Raw genomic sequence first — 19,790 nt, 5'->3', positions numbered from 1 at the left:
GAAGTAAACACTTAACCCATACTTGCTCCAAAGGTGTGTTACCACTGACATATATGCTATTGAAAGTTGATTCCTTTTCTCTTTTTTCCTCTCGTTTTATCTTTCCTCTCTTTTTCCTCTCTCTCTCTCTTTCTGCTTGTTTGTTCTATGCAACGGATATGGCTGATAATAAGTCTTCTTAGTCAATTCATTGAAACGTCCACTTTTGACAGTATTACAGTTTAGCTTCCAGCTTTTCTAAAATGTATTTTAGCTCTTCACTTGGTTAATGCAGTTTAGCTTCCAACTCTAACAATTTTCCTGATTTTTTAGCGTGTAGTGCATTTGAGCTTTAAGATTTTTCGTACTATTTGTTTCATATTTCTGCATTTGTGAGTGATTATCGGTTAGAAAATGAACTCAGACCTCACAATGTTCTACGTGTTTTGTCATTATTCAACTTTTGAAGCCAACAGTTCAGTTTAGCATAAGCTTTTAACTTTTTAATGAAATTCATACGTATTAAAACGATTTCCACTTTTTCAACTATTCTCACTACTTCAACTTCTTCTTAATGATTTAAGCTATTCAACCAGTTTAGCTTTAGCAATTCAGCTATTCAGCATTCCCACGCATTTTCCGCAGGAAATGCATTTTCTAGTGAGTTATGAAATTTCGACTTAGTTTCATGAGTTATTACTATTCCAACTCAAGTTTGTAAGCCAGTTCAGTGAAATGTAAATTTCAATATGTCAACTTAACTTGGACCTTTTTCACAGCAGACATTTTGACTTGTCATAGTAGGAAAAGCACAGCTGAAATTGGTAACCTTTAGGATGGCTCAATTCCATTAAGTGTCCCAGTAAAGCTATTTCAGTGAGTCAGCATGTACAATACCAGGGCCTCTCCTAATTGGAATGCAGCCATCATTAATGGTTTTGAATACACCTGTGCTTTTCCTACTATGACATGTCAACATGTTTGCCGTGAAAAAAGTCTACAGTGTGAGTTGGAAAAGTGACCATAACCCCTGGTGTGGCGGCAATATTAATGCGTGGTGTAAATAGTCCCAGAAATGGTGTCTTGATCTAATATGACTAATAACTATGATAGATTTATTTAATACTTATACTTATACTAATGATGCACTCCACCCGACTGCAATTCCCAAACGAGGAAACCAACCAACTGAACAGAATGACAATGGTCAAAAGAGAAGCAGCGGATGACTACGTTTTTGTCAGCCACATCTGGATGACACTTGGTAGCTAGCGTGAAGGCGACATGGCGGGCCTTTCTAATTTAGGAGAAGGTGAAAACAGGTGAGTGGTTGCATTTATTAATCCAATTTATTTTGTTAATTAGTTATAAAGAAATGAATTGCTGTCATGTTTCTAAACACAGGCTAGTTTAGCGCAGCTTAATGCAAGTGGTGGAGGTGAACTCAAGTGTTAGTATTTGAAAGGGAAAAAAGTTAAATACGAACTTTACTCAGATACTCAATAGTAAAACATGACTCTGTAACTTTTGCTAAACACCAGCCACTGTGGGTGGCCTCAGGTAGTAAATCCTAAAATGTAGCATAACAGAAGCTAAAGTAGAGAATAGTCACTTAAAAGTCAGCAAACCGACTCGGTAAAGGCAGTTACATCAACACTGAGAGTCCTGCCTACTGTGAGCAGATGACAAATCATAGAAGGCTGGCTTAGAGTTGAGTAAAGACTTAGCCGAGAGTAGAAAAAACTGTTGAAACCGTTCAGAATAGTTGGAAATCTGAACGTTTTAGCTCACAGGGATTTGTCTAAAATACCTTTACTTCATTATTTGTACACGTTTAACATGAAAATCCAACATAACATTGTAGATATGACAGAAAACATGGAAAAGCATAATATGTGACCTTTAAGTAAATAATTGGGACATTCCTACTTGTGACTGAGCCCTTGGTCTGCTGGGCCCCTTGGCCTATCCCCAGTATGATAATTTAGTCATCCATTCCTGGACAAATGTGTATGACCTGTCTGTGTATGTATTTATACTGTACTGTAACTGTATAGTGCTGCTTATGCTGCTGCTTATAGCTTTGGCAGAGAGCACAGTATCATCAGCTGACTTTGCCAGTTGACCGAAATATTCATATTCTAATAAATAGTTTTATTTTTAAATTACAATATGTTGTCTTAAAAAAATGTTTTTAATCAACATTTGTCATTCCATTTAAAGAAAAATTCAACAACGAACACAATACAAAGGGCATTAATCATCAATTTCTATACCCATTAATCCCATTCAGAGACACACGATGAAGGAGTAGCAACCACCTCTTTCTCTTTGATATTTAAGAATTGCAGATTAAATAAACGTAACAAACAAATACATCAAATTAATTATGTCTTAAACCTATTACACAAAAGGATAAGTGGTCTTTGTTGCCCGTTTTCTTTTTTTGTACTACTGTTCATCAGTTTACAATGTCTACAGTGCATGATGATGACGACAGATAAAACACTAACAGAGCATCTTTGAGGTGGATAACAAAAAATTAGAAACTTTCAGGTTATTACAAAATAGATAAATACAGTATGCAGTGCTTCAAACCACAGATGAAATACTGACAGAGACACATATCCACTCTGCAGTGTCCACGCCAGTGTTTTGGTAACCAAAATCAGCATAGGTCTATGCCAAGGGTCACCAAGGACCACATGAGTAGCCCTCAGGCCTGTTCTAAAAATGAAAATTGAATATTGACATTATCTGTTTCCCACCTTGTTAAGTCATTGTTGATAATTATTGTGAGAAATCATTAACGTAATCAGTGTCTTCACATAGATGAGTATCATTAATCATTAATAATCATATATAACTAAAGGCAAACTGATATAGTATAAATGCAGAAAGCGTAACAAAAGACTATTCACTAATCAACTATTCCGACTCATCCTCTTTATCCGCCAATCTAAACATTTTCATTAAAGATGTTCAAACAACAGTGACCACAGATCTCAACGGTTCCACCTCTCTGAAAATGCTTGGCTGATGTCCACCTAGTTTTTCTACAGCTTCCCTCAACTTCACTGTACACTTTTCACTGTATGCATTCCCTGGTCTGAAGATCAGATTGGATATCTGACTCTGGGTATGCAGACCCCTGCGCAGCTTGTTTAAGTCCTTCACCAGACAAAAAGTCTTGCAGGCACTCAGTTCTGGCGCCAGGTTACTAGGATTCTTGTCCTGCTGCTCGCCCAGCTGCACCACCCAGAACTTAGCCAAGTCGCTGGCGCTCTTCGCATGGCTCGCCACCATGTTGAGAATCAGTGGGTAAAGGTCATGAGCTGCTGCTGGGATGGAGGATTCTGGGAAGGTGTGGTTGGGAGGAGAGTGGCTGGTCTGTGAAGAGGACTGAGAGAAGATAAGAGAGTTTTTTTCTTTTTTAAATCACTCCTGGTCAGACAGCAAGAAATAAATAAATGATAAGCATGACATACAACTTACAATATCTACCTGTGGGCAGACGATGAGCACTCTGTGTGCAGCCTTGGCCTGTTCTGCCAGCCAGCGCATTGGCCCCAGCTCTGCAATCTTCCCCTGCTGCCACATGTCGACAGCTACGTTGCAGCCACCGTGCCACTGCAGGAACTCTGCCAGTGCTACCACGGCCTGCTGGAAGGCTGAATTCTCCGCAGGGTACACCATCAGGACGGGGATGGAAGCCATGGGAGATGTGGGCAACTTTTTGAAACCCAATGAGTTGGCAAAGTTGGTTCTACAGCTTTTATCTGGAGAGCAAGAAAACATTGGAAATGACAGGTTAGTTATATTCAGCAGCAGGCAGCAGTGGCAAACAATTGATATAACCCAGAGGGGATTTCTGAATTTGTCTGTGGTGAGCCCAAGCTTGACACATTTCAGTACTTTTTTCATCCAACCTTCAAATCTAGCAGGGGAAGCATGTTTCCTTTGCAAGATAACACAACGTTTAGCCACTATAGTAGTTACAGCTAAGCTCCTTTGCAATGTGACAGAAATTTGCTCTTAATGTGTTGGGAAGCATTTTGCAAGTTTCACATATTTTGGTCCAGTAGCTAGTAACTGAGGACCTATCCAAATCATGAGTGCAAGATTGGTAAGTGAGCCCATGCATCTGCATTAAGTTGAGCATCTTTTCCATTCAACATCTGTATTTTGTTACCTAGGCGTTCTTTCATCAAAATCTCTTTAAAAAAAAGTGTTGTATTTACAGATTATGAAGCAGGAACTTAGAATCATCAAACTGGCCAGTCCTCCAAAAATGGCCCCCACCGTGCTCGTGAAGTCGACATCATCAGTGACAGTTACTTTCACTAAGCCTGCACAGACAAACACAAACACACAAAACATATTACACCGATTCATTGTATTGAGATTGTACTAACAGTGCTTTATATAATTGTGATTCTTACTTAAAGATGTGATCTCTGCTGCAGTGAAATATAAAAAAATATATATTGTAAAAATAGAATTATCAACATCGTTGTTGTAAAGTACTATACATTATATATACACATATATTGTACACACATCCACCAGCAAATGAGATTGCTTACCTATTGGACCTGTAGTAGGCTTTGATGTAACACCTGAAGTAACAACAAAAGAAGTTTTAAACATTTGAATACTTTCCACATCATGCTGCCTGTATGGAAACAACATAGCAGCCATAATTGAGATTACAAAACACATTTATATCTTTATCCCGTACCCGTCACATGTTTTGACGATAAGCCTTGAAAAATGAGATATTACCTACGTAAATGCTTTTGACTGGTACTGAGTTTCATGCCTTACAGTGTGGGTAACAAACCATAGTCAATTTTTGTTTGAGTATCAAAAAACTGAGAATAAAAAAATTAACTTACTTGTTGGACGAGGTATTTCGGTACTTATATACTTATAAGCAAAACCGCTGTTTGGTGGAGGCAAAGGGAGATTGGCAGCTTCGATCATGATGTGGCCATAGCTTGCTTTTACTAAATAATGAAACCATTTCTAGATTTGGAAAGATAACAAAAATTGCATTGAATTTAATCTTTTCAACCTCACATAGCGTTTGGTAGGTGTATCAATTCACTTCATCATTTCAACTCATGCTGTGCAGACAATCGCTGATTAAACCTACAGATATGTATGAGTCAAGATGCAATCCATGATACCTGCTCTGAGCTGAGGCTTGCCGTGGCCAAAACTGGGTTGTATTCACAGTAGTACTGTTCCCCTGAAATTTTGATCCGAGTGCCTGTCAGAGCTCTAATACTAGCTACAAAGAGAGAGAAAATGTCAGAGATCCTGTTTGACAAAAGACAGTTTGTATAAATAATAACTGGCCTATATTGTATATACCATCTTATTTTTCCTCTCATATCTCTAATCACCACCATCTCACAAGCACACACACATACAAACAAACATACATTTAAACACAAATATAAACATCCTACCACTCATAGACAAAGCGTACACCAAGACATGCACCTCTGTATCCTCATAACTCACCCACAACCCTTCTTATTGTTGTTGTTTAGGCTTAACAATGTCCATATGTTGATTGTCACGGTGAATGTTTTCTGTTGTACATGCCACTGTTTACAGTTGTGTCGTATCATATTATGTCATGTTTCATCAATAAAAATAAAATTGTTGCTGTTTCTCTACCATAAGGGGGCTCTTCCTGTCGCATACCTGCTATAAGCTTTTGATTATCCTTGGTTTCAGTGTTTCATGTACCTTCTAGTTATGGAGGATTCATCATTTTAATTTTGATGATTTTCTATATTAATGAAATGATTCCTTTTGAGATCTTCACTTCTGCATTACAGTTATGTTGTTGAAATTGGACATTTTTCACAATGGTTTTAAATAAAAGTGGTTTTATAAGTTTCCATGTGGAAAAATAAAATGCGTTGTCTCCTACCATCAATGTTGATTGCCCAGCTGATGTTCATCATATGTTTTCCTCCCACTGTCACCAGCTCCATTTTCAGGTCCGCCAGGATAGATGGAGAGGTATCACTGGCAGGAGGAAGAGTCCCTGGAACATGAGACAACGGTGCATGGTGCACCCACTTTATAATGTGTATATTATTATTCTCTGATATTTACAGTAATCAGATGTCAATTAAATTGCATTTCATATCAGCCCTTTCCTTTATATTCGTTGGTCTTCATATTTAGAGGTAATGGAATTTCCACATTTTTATGCAAAATACATGGGAGAATAGAATCAAATCAAACAGTACAGAATAGCTTAAAACACTGTTTTGGATCAAACCAAAAACCATCATGATATTAGGCTACTATTAGAGTTGAGAGTTTTACTCTTACCAGTATATTTAGAACACTCCACTTTCTGCAAAGAAATGCCAGAAATAGATTACTGAAATCACGTTTAACTTGAACAGAAACAATTGATGGCTCAGTCGCCAAAGTCGACAACTTACAACTTCATCTGATGTCCCCTGGGCCACGACATAGTAGAAAAAAAACAGTGAGGCTCCCCACATCATCAGCACCTGTTGGACCTAATGAAAAAAGTATAACTTGAATAAATAAATAGAAAAATAAGGGATAGCTACGTAGCCTACACTTCAACAATCCACAGCGTCTGCCTGGTTATCGAGTGTACTTGTTGAACGTACTGTCAGTGAACCGCTGGTTTTGTTCTGTTTTACAGCCCACTAAGTCCCGCCCACGACCGTTTTTAGCTCAGCTACGTTACTTTCATTGGAAAGAAGAGTTGGCAAGGTAAGCTCTGTTTTTTCTGCTGCTTAATTCAGTTGCTCGCGTCTGCGTTGGCGTTAAACTACTCCGGCCTCACCTCGGTTTAAATTAAACGAAGTTTGTAAAGTTAAGTTAACTTACATGCAGTTATTTCCTTGCACTGCTATAAACCACGACGTGAATGGTCAATCTATCCAAACCTGACTGTAAGTCCCTAAAAAAGTCTCAACAGCGATTTCAACATAAGCCTTATCCCTCTAACGATAATAACTACACTTTAAACGTGTTAAAACCGTTACACGCCTTTAAAAGGTGATGCAGCAAGCAGTAATGTGTCTAAAATGTAGCTCGGTAGCCTACTGTAGCAGTTAGACTCCAGACTGTAACACTGATAAGCTAACGGTTGCGAAATTGGCCTTTCATCGTGAACATTTAATTCAGACTGGCCTTACAAAATAAGTTAGTGAAAGTTGGAGACATCATGCGTAAAATGTGTTGAACATAAGTGTGGTGTCTCCGTTTATGAGAAGGTATTTGCCGACATTTCAGGCTGTTTGCTGAGTTCATCTTGGCATTGGCTGGCTTATTGCAATGACCTATTCCTGACCTACGTTCCTGCCTTTTCCTGAATGAGGAAGACTAAACTCTCTATGGAGTAAATGCACTATTGCCCTTTTAATAAAACATTTGCAGTCAAGATTAGCTTGATTGCAACCTTTGCTCTGTAACATTTTGCACAGAGTAGACATCACACCATGCATCACAAACACACACACACACACACACACACACACACACACACACACACACACACACACACACACACACACACACGCAGACAAAAGCTTTCCTGATGATAAATAACTAGGGCTCCAGATCAGGTATTTCTAGTTGTTCATTTAACTGCCGGTAATTTTAAAAGAATGAATTAGGACTATATTATAAGAAGGACAAGGTGTGGCTGAAGTAATAGTAAATAAAATATCAACCAAAAGCCTCTCTGTAACCCACAGTCTGCACACTTAGCAGGATAGTACACAGATGAACTTTTGGACCTGTTTATATTTATTTAGTTTTTTGTCAGGGACAATGCCAAAGGCATTTTAACAGGTTACAATAACATGATAGAGATGTGTTGCATATAAAATTTCTAGCCAAGGCACATCATCCTTAACAAAAGTACATTAGTTAAATTGATCACATAATAAAAAGTGACAGTCTCATATATGTGGCATGAGCATATAAATGACAATATTTACATCCCATTACAATCATTTTATATGTGTATGTGTGCACATGTGTATTTTACTCAATAATGGTAATGTGTATGTGCATAACTTAATGGGTGTGTCTGTGTGCATGCATGCACATAGTCTTTATGAGTATGTATGGTTATCTATGTGTATCTTTTCCTCTGTCTGTGTGTTAGGGCTGTCCTCGACTAAAGAAATTCTTAGTCGACTAACACTTATATGATTTTGTCGATTAATCGATTAGTTGATGTAATCGACAGAGCTGTGCTCTTTGAGAGGTGGTTAAGACTAGAAAAGCACAATATAAATGTAGTTAATTAACCATCTGTAAAACTGACTTTCTCCACAATTAATCCTGCAAAAGCACCACTTTAAATATTGTGTTTACCAGAAATGTGCTCATAAGTTTCTTGGAAATGAGTAATTAAGCATGAATAAGCATAAAAAAATGACTCATCAACTAAAGAAATCTTAGTCGACTAAGACCAAAACGACCGATTAGTCGACTAATCGACTAAGAGGTGGCAGCCCTACTGTGTGTACATGTCCATGTGCGAGAATGCCTGCACAAGTACATGATCAGAGATCAGTGATTGCTAGTTTGGTTTGGTTTCAGCTAAGGCTGCACAATTAATCGCAATTGTATCGAAATCGCAATATGGACTAGTGCAATATCCAAATTGCAGGGGGGTGCAATATTTGTTAATGGCAAAATATGCGTCAAACCATTCTGAATTAAGTATTGTGGTGCTGCAGAGATGTCTCGGCCTACAAATCATATCCTACAGACTAAAGAAAAAAATCTTTTTTGGTACAGATCCTCGCAAAAATCACACTATAATCATTTTAATGTATTTCGATGTTAATAATTTTCAATGAAAATGAGAATAATGATACAAAACAATCATTCCCTCCAATATCGTGAATCATATCGCAATCACAATATCAGTCAAAATAATCGCAATTAGATATTTTCCTCATATTGTGCAGCCCTAGTTTCAACCAGTGTTTTACCTTTTCATTAAACATTTTGACAGCCCTAAAGTAGTTTTGTAATTATTACATTTAATTCAACACCGTCAGATACTAGTTTGAGTAGAGTTCCAGTCTGTCCCCTCAAGTGCATCCTTTAATGTGTGTTGTTGTGATTTTCAGTGAATGAAGAAAGCCCTCCCAGAACCAAGATGTTGTTTTTGGCCACTTTAGGCCAAACTGGAGCCCGACGAGTTGTGACTCGAGGGAGATTTACAAGGGATGGCAGGTGCCTGTTTACCGGTTTGCTAGAATTTGTCCCCAGGACCAGAAACATGGGCCAGTCCTTCTTCTGCGCATCATCATACAGATTCTTTAGTGCCACAGCTGCTCATTTGAATGCTTCATCATCACCTACAGCCAATCACAAAACACCGTCCTACAGTTATATCATTGTTGGGGCAGGGTCAGCAGGCTGCGTCCTTGCCAACCGTCTCAGTGAGGATACCCATGAGTCTGTGCTGCAGCTGGAGGCTGGGCCTAAGGACATGGTGTTAGGCAACTTACGACTCTCATGGAAGATCCACATGCCAGCTGCGCTGACCTACAACCTCTGTGATGACAAGTACAGTAGCTAAATAATTCCACTTGAAATGTCTTGGTGCTGATGTGTTTCCCTTGCCATTCTACACACACTGTTCCCAAGTGTGTGCAAATCCATACACAACTTCAGCACAAATACAGATGACGTGTACAATTTTACAATTTTATGTGACTTTTTTTTTTGCCAACACCCACTCTAAAACTCCACTGTAAAATGCTTTCACACAGTTTACTCACTTAGAGGTTTTGTAAATATGAAAGAAGGAAATCCGTTCTGTCGTTACAGAAGAAAATGAATTATTACTTCTAGAAATGCACAAAAAGTCAAAAATGATTTTATGCTATTTTAGACTATTAAAGCTACAATAAATGAAACCTAGATATAAGTCATTTAAACAAATGATTTATGTATCACATTGGTGCAATTTATTAGTCCAGCATTTTCATATCAGTCTCAATATAATAACGGTAAGCAGACAGATATTGGTTCCATTTTGATGCCATGCTGTATTTCTTTTCATTTTCTTCTCTCATCAGGTATAACTGGTACTACCACACTTTACCTCAGGCCCACTTAAACAACCGGGTGTTGTACTGGCCGAGGGGCCGTGTCTGGGGTGGGTCCTCTTCACTCAACGCCATGGTGTACATTCGTGGACACGCTGAAGACTACAATCGCTGGCAGACAGAGGGGGCAGAGGGCTGGGATTATGAACACTGTCTGCCTTACTTTAGGAAAGCTCAGTGTCATGAGCTGGGAGAAAACAGGTACCTAACAAGAATATCTGCAGGACTTTTATTTTTTATCCAAAGGCCATTGGAGTGTCCTTTGACTTGTTATCAAATAATTTTAATATGCATGGACCGAGTTTGAGGGGAACCCTAACTCTGGCAGTGCTAGTGCCTCAGTCCTACAGACTCACCAGGCTTTAGAATGCGTCCTGGGTGGTAAATGTAATGTATTGTAAACGTGCAGGGGCACAGTGAAGCTCTCACATTGCCTGTCCATGAGCATCAAAGGTTAAATGCAGTGCGTCACCAATCTAATTTCAGCACATGAAACTGGGAAACATGCAAATGAAGAAGGTAGATGGCAGCTCAGATATTAACCTGCATGTTTACCAGAATGATAAATACTTGTGTGGTCTGGAAACAAATATGACATTCTGTCTTTGCAACAATTGCATTATGTTCTATGTTGTGTAATTTATCAGAGACTGGAATTATCATCCCATGCGTCCACTGAAAACGGATCCTGCAGTGGTAGATTAACATAATGCTTCCACCGAATACTGCATAACCAAATCTTAAAAGCAGGAAGGAAAACACATACTCATAACTCAACATTCTCAACATAATGTCAATGCCAAGCCTGAGTGATGTCGGGTTTTTATTATTATTATTGTTATCTCATAACTACATGTACACAGCTTTCTACAAAAGGTAGCACTGCTGGTAATACACATTTTTAATATTGTTGCAGTATTGATCATTGAATACCTATACACGATTCCCATAGATAGATTGTCACATTTTGAAATGGAACTGCCCTCATCTTTGGGACTCATTCAATTTGTGTTTCTTGTGTGTACCGTAGGTACCGGGGAGGCAGCGGACCTCTTCATGTGTCCAGAGGGAAGACCAACCATCCCCTTCACAAAGCTTTCATTGAGGCAGGGCAGCAGGCAGGATACCCCTTCACTGATGACATGAATGGACACCAACAGGAGGGCTTGGGCTGGATGGACATGACAATTTTTAAAGGTCAAAAGAAAAAGGAACTTCTATAACCAATAAGCATTGATACATATTTTAGTATAGTCTACATCTCATTGCCCAAATCTGTCCAGGAAAGAGGTGGAGCACAGCGAGTGCCTACCTGAGACCTGTCCTGGGTCGACCCAACCTGAAGACAGAGGTGCACTGCTTGACCACCAAGATCCTGTTTGATGGCAACCGCGCCGTGGGTGTGGAATACACACAGAAAGGACAAAAGAAAAGGGTAAGATGCATGCTGACATTAGCGTTTATATCAAAGCACTACTGTGCCTAATCACATAGCTGCAAACATGGATGTAGACTCTTGTTCAATGATTCACTCATTTGTTTATACTGGTCACTCTTCAGGCATTTGCAGATAAAGAGGTGATATTAAGTGGAGGAGCCATTAACTCCCCTCAGCTTCTCATGCTGTCTGGGGTGGGAAACGCTGATGACCTGAAACAACTCGGCATCCCTGTAGTTCAGCACTTACCAGGTACATTTTGTGCACCTTTTTTTTTTAACAATGTAAGCATTTAAAATGCCTAGCTTCAACAAACTGAAATGGGGGAAAAATGATTTGGCTTTTTAAAATAAAGATGCACGTTTTTATAGAGTTTTCACAGGTTTTTTTTAATATGAGCACATGACCACATTAAACACATAAAATACAGACTAAAAGAGTGATTCATTTCCACCTGTTCCATGCTTACAAACAGACCAGGCCTGGAGTGCATTGTATTATGACGACTGGTAATAATGTCTCTCTCTCTCTCATTACCTTCCTCTCTTGTCTCTGTTGTTTCTCAGGTGTTGGCAGTAACCTGCAGGATCATTTGGAGCTGTACGTCCAGCAGCAGTGCACTCAGCCTATCACCCTGTACAAGGCCCAGAAACCTTTCCACATGGTCAAGATAGGCTTGGAGTGGCTCGCTCTGTTTACTGGTAACCAAAACACACACATTCTCCCAAATGTTCTACAAAAAATAGCATATTTCTTTCATTCATGGCCATTACCATAGGCAAACTCAATGTAGAAAGGTAAGGGACCGTTCGGTATTTATGGAATGGACCACCGGAGGAAAATAGGGGAGGGTCATGTCTTTTTATTCTTTGTTAAGGGGAGGGTCATCCAATTTTTTTAGTCTAGGGGGGAGGGTCACCCAACTTTTGTATTCATGAGAACAGCAACATTTCAAAGTGGCTTGTTTGGTGCATATTTATCCATGTAGCTCTCTCAGTCTCGGCCCCTATCGCTAGCAGATGGATCCCTCCTTGTTTAGTTAGCCAGACAATTTGAACTGTAGCTTTAGAGACCGTGGGATTTCCCTAACTGAATAAATCCCGCTTGCACATATAAACACAAAACTGCTTTGCTAGCTCCATTGTGTTGTAACTAAGACATCTGATGAAAACATCAATTTTATTAATTAGCATGATTGCCGTACTGTTTAGTTCAAAAACATCCAAAACACCGTATGAAAACTTAATTTAACATACTACATTTATAAACCAAACCTACAGTAGGCTTAGCTAGGCTACGTGCAGAACATTGTATGTTATTTCAGAAGTGAAAGAATGGCTTTTGTTGTTGATTTGCTTTACTCTGAGCTCAAGGAGAGACTTCACTCGCTCGTCTGAATCAGATCCACTCATATAGCCGGCTGATTCGCGTGAAAACTCATGAATCACCGACAACTCATGAATCACCGACAACTCATGAATCACCGACAACTCGCGAATCACCGACGAATCACCCAACAACTCATGAATCACGACAACTCACAAGCCCTCGATGACTCGTGAGTTCTCGAGTGAATCCCATGGTCTGCGAGCTTCCGGCTCTGAGTCTGCGGGTCGGGACTGTCTCTCTGCTCACTCAGGCGCTTGAGTTGACTTGTGGAGTTGCTGTTGCCTACGAAATTGTAAGTTATAAAGCTTTTTGCAGCTAAGATGGCTAGGAATAGTAGAGGCTAACGTTGCAAGAGGTTTGTGTGTGGCGCTGTTATCATTTTAGATTGAATTGTAGTAGGACTCAACTGAACTGGGTTAATGATACTAGAGACTCGCGATTCGTGAGTCAATTTAAAGACTCGGGTTAAAGAGCCGAGTGAATCACGACTCAAACAGGTTTACCCAAAACTCCTCCGGTGGCCACTGAAATAAATAAAACATAATAACAGTCCCTAAGTAGCACTTCAGCAGCAACACTGTCTGTGTGGACTGCACACACGTGCGAGCCGCAGCAGTTTCAGCGAGGAAGCCGCCACGCGCTGCTCATGCAGGCTGTGTGGCCCGGGGGTTAACGGCGTGCCGGCCTGCAGCATTGGTTCTTTTCAAAGGCTGCAGGTGAGCAGATACGGGTTAGAAAGGGCCGCTATTTATATCACAACAGCGATCATGGGGGTTGTTAAGGAAAAACTCAGGAGCAGCACAACTCATTTCACATACATGAATAAGGTTCAGGAGACTTATGACTTACACAGAAGCATTTAATAACACATAAACAATAACACTCATTTGAGGAGACAATTAAGCAGGCAGTACAGTTTAACCATGGTGTGTTATTGTGCAGTGCCATCCCAACTCTCTGAAGTTCCTGTCCTCCTGAAGGTGTATTTAAACTCATGCTGGAGGCGTTATGTTTAGCTGAACCTTTAAGGTGATCAAAGATATTGCAGTCGCCTAAACACAGATGCTAAAGCCTAGTTCAGCCTCTCTCTCTCTTGAAAGTATGCTAAAGTGTGGCTGGCCCACAGACCTCCAAAAGGTTCACCACAGGGTTTTTTAAAGAGCTTTCTTAATCATAAACTACATGACAAATCATGTAGTGAAATGTGATGTTAACTGGCACAGAATACAGACTGTGGGCTGGTGGGTGAGCTTGGTACAGGTGGTCATGGCAGGAAATGCTGCCGTTGTGTGAGGTGGTGTATCAGTGGCAGCCAGACAGTCATAAGTCTAGACACACACCTTCACAATCACAAACACAAACTAAATAGATCACACCCCTGGCAACTCATCAGACACACCAACAGAAAAGACAAGGCAGAAATATCACAACACAGTCTGTCAATACAAACCACCATTACACACTCAGAGATTGCATATGAAGTATCTGTATCAAGTATGTGAAGTATCTGAGTTGGTATCTGTCCCCTAGGTTATGGAGCAACAGCCCACTTGGAGAGTGGAGGGTTCATCCGCAGCCGGCCACACGTCACACACCCTGACATCCAGTTTCACTTCCTGCCCTCGCAAGTCATCGACCACGGACGAGTTGCCTCCAAGGTCGAGGCATATCAGGTGTGTGTGTGTCGGGAATGGTGGCAGTTTTTTGTGCAAGTGGAAACACATGTTTGGGTTCTATTTCACATGGGTGTGTGTGGCAGCTTTTAGGATGTGTGATTATGTTTTTTTGGGCTTTCCGCTTTTAATTTTTGACAGGACAGATAGGTGAGAAAGGGGAGAAGACATGCAGAAAATCGTCACAGGTCAGATTTGAACCCTAGACCTCTGCGTCAAGGCATAAACCTCTCAGTATATGTGCGCCTGCTCTACCACTGAGCCAACCCAGCCACAGCTTATGGTTTAATTGTATTATACATTATACACACACACTCCTTCTAACCCGTTCCAGCTGGCAGTGGCTGTCAGACTTCGTGCCATGAGCCCAAAAAGAGACAAAAAGTCACAGTACTTTTAGAAGTCGTACAACAGTTTCTTCATTTTGTGTGTGTGTGTGTGTGTGTGTGTGTGTGTGTGTGTGTGTGTATGTTAGATTGCGGAACGGGACGCATTTTTCTGTCCGAGGCCAGCCCGCGTCCGACAGAGCAGTAACCGAACCCGGTCCGATCCCGACAGGAATTAAGATATTTATGCCCGAGCCCGACACAGTTAAAATCTTTTTTTCTCATACAAATGACACATATGTTTGTTTGTGTGGAAAGCCCGCTTTTATTAAGCAACTGTAGGAAGGCATTCGGAAATGTCAACAGATGAGCGCACACGGGGCAACAAGTGCACGTTAACACAGGTGCGCACCTACATAATAAGCTGTTTTAAATTCAAAATGTTCAATGCCTTATCGCACTGATGTGATATTGGTTCAGGTATCCATCCTCTTGTGTGTGTGTGTGTGTGTGTGTGTGTGTGTGTGTGTGTGTGTGAGCTGTTTTCTAGAGAAGTATACCTGTGAGTAAGTAGGTACTGTATGTAAATTAGAAGCTCTACTAAAGGCTTTGGGTTATTGGTGTTTGAAGAATGGGTGGGTTTATTTCATGAGTTAATGTGTGTGGGAACCATGCATGCCGAATTCTATAACAGGAAATGGCATATTGGGTAACATCTGTAGAACTGAACAAAACAATAGAGCGGTTGTTTTGAATGTTGTCATAGTCAAAAACACAGTGGTTGCTTTACTTGCAACACTTTTCATTTGTCACTTACCAGAAAAAAACACTGAGTCAGAGTTTTCAGGGATTATATTTTGGAAGAAACTAAGATTTATCTGTGTGGTTGCTCCTGATGCACCAGAAGGGCTTTCACTGCACAAATAAGGTTAAAAATATGTTGGTTTAGTTTTCTTTTACAGTGAAGTTGCGTTAGGAAGAGATCTTCTCACCGTCAGTGTGGAGAGAAGAAAGTCTAACAGTACAGTATGGCTTTGAAGTTCGAATAAAAAACATACCATAGATGAGTGTTTGTGTTTTTGCTGTAGGTTCATGTTGGTCCAATGAGAAGCACCAGTATCGGCTGGATGAAGCTGAAGAGCGCCAACCCTTTGGATCACCCGATTCTCCAGCCAAACTATCTCTCCACCGGTAAGATTCAGTCTATTTCCCAAGAGAACAAACTTTCTATGAGACCTAGGGTTGGGTTAAACTGCTGATATTAAATCTATTTTTATTTTTTATTTTCCTCTCCTCCCAGATATTGATGTGTGGGAGTTCAGGGAGTGTGTCAAACTCTCCAGAGAGATTTTTACCCAGAAGGCCTTCGACCCGTTCCGCGGTCCCGAAGTCCAACCCGGTCCTCAGGTCCAATCCGATGCCGACATTGACGCTTTTGTTCGGCAGAAAGCTGACAGCGCCTACCACCCGTCCTGCACCTGCAAGATGGGCTCGCCATCCGATCCGATGGCGGTTGTCGACTCCAACACGCGCGTTCTGGGGCTGGAGCGGCTGCGTGTGGTCGACGCCTCCATCATGCCCAGCATCGTCAGCGGCAACCTGAACGCTCCGACCATCATGATGGCAGAGAAGGCTGCTGACATCATCAGAGGTCGCCCTCCTCTGGTTGACCCGGAGGTTCCCGTGTACCAACCGCCGACACTCGACACACAGAGATGAACAGAGAGAGTGAGTAAAGGGTAAACACTTTACAGCACAATCCATTATCAAGCAACAACAGCAGTGAACAGCTAATTGTGTTATGATTATTTTGCCCTGGATCATATAATACCGTTGATTTGAGCAGTTTACATGTAAAATTCAGTTTTTCAGTAGATTACTTGGAGTCTTCTGATTAGGAAACAGGGGCTCTGTCACTTGTTATTTTCCATCTTAAGTAACCTTAAAGCTAATGTGATCAACACTTTTACTGCATTGTTCTAAATTTAGATTTTACGATCAGTTGCGTGCTGGCGCTCCATGATGGCATCATGTTTGCTGGGAAAGATGCTGAGCATTTGCAAAGGCACTGTGAACGCAATGGAAAATTGCTCCTTGCAACATTTCACTTAATTTGCCTGGCATTAACTTGACTATGCATCAACTTTGACATGTTTGTGTGAGTGTAAGTTCAAATGTCTTACAAAGTACACACCTTCACAAGACTACAGTGAATTTGTAAGCCTTATAATCCAACTTCTCTGACGTAAACAATGCCTTCACTCTCCCTTGCCATGGAAACTAACATTGCTTAGATAACATTACATCCACACTCTGTTCTCCTGAAGTAATAATCCAAGGGTTCAACACTAAAACAGCTATATACTGTAAAATGTGAATCCACTAATGAATCCATTTATTTCAGTCACAGAGTGACAAAGTGTTGACTAGAAAAAAAAACATTTTCATCCCATTGTGTCATCTCATCAGCCTTCATAGATTATATCTCTTCATCAATTGAGTTCACACAGCTGCAAAAATAAGAGTGACTAGCTCAGCAGCCAGGGTTTCGTGTAGACTGTTAACCCTCTCTGTTAACTGCCTCACCAGCACTTTTCAATTTTGTCTCTTCTGTCAGATAAGTTGTCACCAAGGTAAAATGCCTCTTCCTTCCTGGAAACTTGCAGACAAAATACTCTTTTTGTTGGTTTGTTGAACATGATTTAAATCCGCTAAGGGACTACAGAAACTAATAGGTTTGATTTAAATCCACTTTAAGTAAAAAAAAAAGAAAGAAAAAAAAAAAAGAGTAATTTAGCCTCTTGTCTTGTTTCACAGTAGAGACTAACCTAGTTGTTTAGGCTGACAACGTTTGTAAATTCCAAGGTATGTCTCCCCTCCCCCCCCTTCCCTGTTGAGACTTGATGTTTATCAAGTTGTTGATTTAACGGACGTACATTTAACAAGCCTCAGTGGAAAGATTTTAACAATCAAATAAAGCTAACATGGAACAAGGAACATGGGCAAAAGTCACAGCAGATGTAATAGCACCCTACTTGCATTATTACAGCTCACAGCTTTCATTTGGCTTTTGGTTCAGGACCGTCTGGTAGCTGTTTTATCCATGTAGCAATACATGGGAATTATAGCTCAGCATATCTGATGAGTGTAGCTCTTGTGTTTAAATACTCTAAATGTGTCGTGGATGTTTACAAAGAAGCTTTTGAAGATGAACTGATCAGATAATACTGTCTGATAATACTATCTGGTCCTGTAAGATCATTATATTCTGATGAGTGTGTACGTTTGGTTCAGCCAGGACTGAAACATAGTCAATTTTATTGAATACATGAAGTATTGATTTCAAATTATATTCACGTTTTTATTATCAGCTCTAATGCAGCCGAGTGTTAGAATGAATTCTAATTGTCTTAATAAGCTTTGCACTACTCTATGAAGTATCTTCATCACAGTGACAATAATTGTTTACATCATATGCAGTGTTGTACAATATTACTTGAATGTTTAAATAATTTGGGATTTGTCATGAAGGAGTAACACGTGATCGTAAAGGGAAAATGATTGTGGAAATTCTTACAGCCTTAATGTTTGCATGTTTTTATTTATTCTTGTATTGATTGTAAACAAACGCTAGAAACCGTCCTGACCTTGTGACTTTATTCACTGATCCTTACAAAAATCCTCACCGGGTTCATTGCCAAGAATTCAAATGTACAAAACGGGGGGTTTTGTTTTCCATTGGTACAAAATCTATAAGGTACTAGTACTTGTGCTACGAAGTAGATAGAGCTATGTTTTATAATTCCCATACAACAAATGGGTAGAAAGCAGAAATCTTAATCACTTACTTTTTACAAACACTGTACAGATTGTATACATGCTGTTGTTTCATAAACACCTGTGAAGCAGTGGAACAGTACAACAAAATAAAGCTGTCAGTTGCACAACAAAGCTTTGTGTTGGTTTGTGTCATTATGTTTCTTTTGATAAAAGTCAGAATTGTAATGCATTTGGTTACTTGTACTGTAAATAAGCAGCAGATTATTATATGTTCTGGTGTTGCTGGAGTTTCTGACATGTTGTTATACACAAGGTTTGGTTTTATGGACTCGAAAAGTAAATCTGGAATATACGAGGTCATGCAGTGTTGGCCAATCAATTCTGATTTCATTAAAACAGTGATGACTGTGCACATATACTTCGAGGTTTATGCCTCGACACAGAGGTTGAGGGTTTGAATCCGACCTGTGACAATTTCCTGCATGTCTTCCCCCTCTCTCTCCCCTTTCTCACCTAGTTGTCCTGTCAAAAATTAAAGCCCAAAAAAATAATCTTGGAAAAAAAAAAAAACAGTGATGACTTATGATTTTAAATAAAGAATTTGGGTTTGATCTAGTAATTAGTATATATTTCTCCCGTCAACAACCAGATATCAATCCGCTGCAGCCCTGCATTCTTCAGGGTGCTTAGTTAGCTATTTATTACAGACAAGAGGCTGGGACCAATAGTATCAAATACCTCTTTCAAAAGACGAGAGGGGACAATATCTGAAGATGAATAGGTAGGTTTCATGTGTGATACAATATCCATCAATGTTGACAGGGCCACAGGCACAAAACAAGTCAGAGAATGGGCATAGGATTGACTTAAAGGGTCGTGATCAGTAGGTGAAATAAAAGATCTGATAGTGTCAACCTTGTTGATAAAAAAGCTCAAAAATTGTTCTGTGATTTCAAACGTAGCATCAGGGAGGGCAATAGCATAGTTTAGTGCAGTATTTATTGCACTAAACAACATTTTAGGGCTATGTGCATTTTTAGTTATATCAGAAAAA

General features: G+C 39.9%; 2 protein-coding genes across 10 annotated transcripts; one reads left to right on the top strand and one right to left on the bottom strand.

Annotated features, from left to right (window-relative positions):
• Positions 1-2,154: 2,154 nt before the first annotated feature.
• LOC116040628 lies at positions 2,155-6,668 on the bottom strand. Of its 9 annotated transcripts, none has more exons than XM_031286123.2 (11): positions 6,456-6,668; positions 6,340-6,364; positions 5,930-6,046; positions 5,172-5,275; positions 4,878-5,007; positions 4,566-4,607; positions 4,422-4,439; positions 4,221-4,328; positions 3,475-3,758; positions 2,843-3,381; positions 2,155-2,666 (listed from the first exon to the last, which is right to left on the bottom strand). In XM_031286123.2, the coding sequence occupies exons 1-10, from the start codon at positions 6,519-6,521 to the stop codon at positions 2,962-2,964; spliced, it is 1,314 nt and encodes a 437-aa protein (XP_031141983.1). In that variant the 5' UTR covers positions 6,522-6,668; the 3' UTR covers positions 2,155-2,666; positions 2,843-2,961. The 9 variants fall into 9 exon arrangements, with proteins under 9 accessions (XP_031141983.1, XP_035863647.1, XP_035863648.1 ...); XM_036007754.1 differs by having other exon boundaries at positions 2,843-3,369; XM_036007755.1 differs by having other exon boundaries at positions 2,843-3,369; positions 3,484-3,758.
• Positions 6,650-18,907, top strand: chdh (choline dehydrogenase). The gene is made up of 10 exons (XM_031286122.2): positions 6,650-6,759; positions 9,144-9,585; positions 10,101-10,331; positions 11,161-11,327; positions 11,414-11,565; positions 11,691-11,820; positions 12,135-12,269; positions 14,488-14,630; positions 16,045-16,147; positions 16,257-18,907. The coding sequence occupies exons 2-10, from the start codon at positions 9,173-9,175 to the stop codon at positions 16,673-16,675; spliced, it is 1,893 nt and encodes a 630-aa protein (XP_031141982.1). The 5' UTR covers positions 6,650-6,759; positions 9,144-9,172; the 3' UTR covers positions 16,676-18,907.
• Positions 18,908-19,790: the final 883 nt, after the last annotated feature.

Source organism: Sander lucioperca, chromosome 12 (assembly GCF_008315115.2).
Source record: "Sander lucioperca isolate FBNREF2018 chromosome 12, SLUC_FBN_1.2, whole genome shotgun sequence".
Taxonomy (NCBI): Eukaryota; Metazoa; Chordata; class Actinopteri; order Perciformes; family Percidae; genus Sander; species Sander lucioperca.
This window is presented reverse-complemented; position numbering and strand designations above follow the sequence as displayed.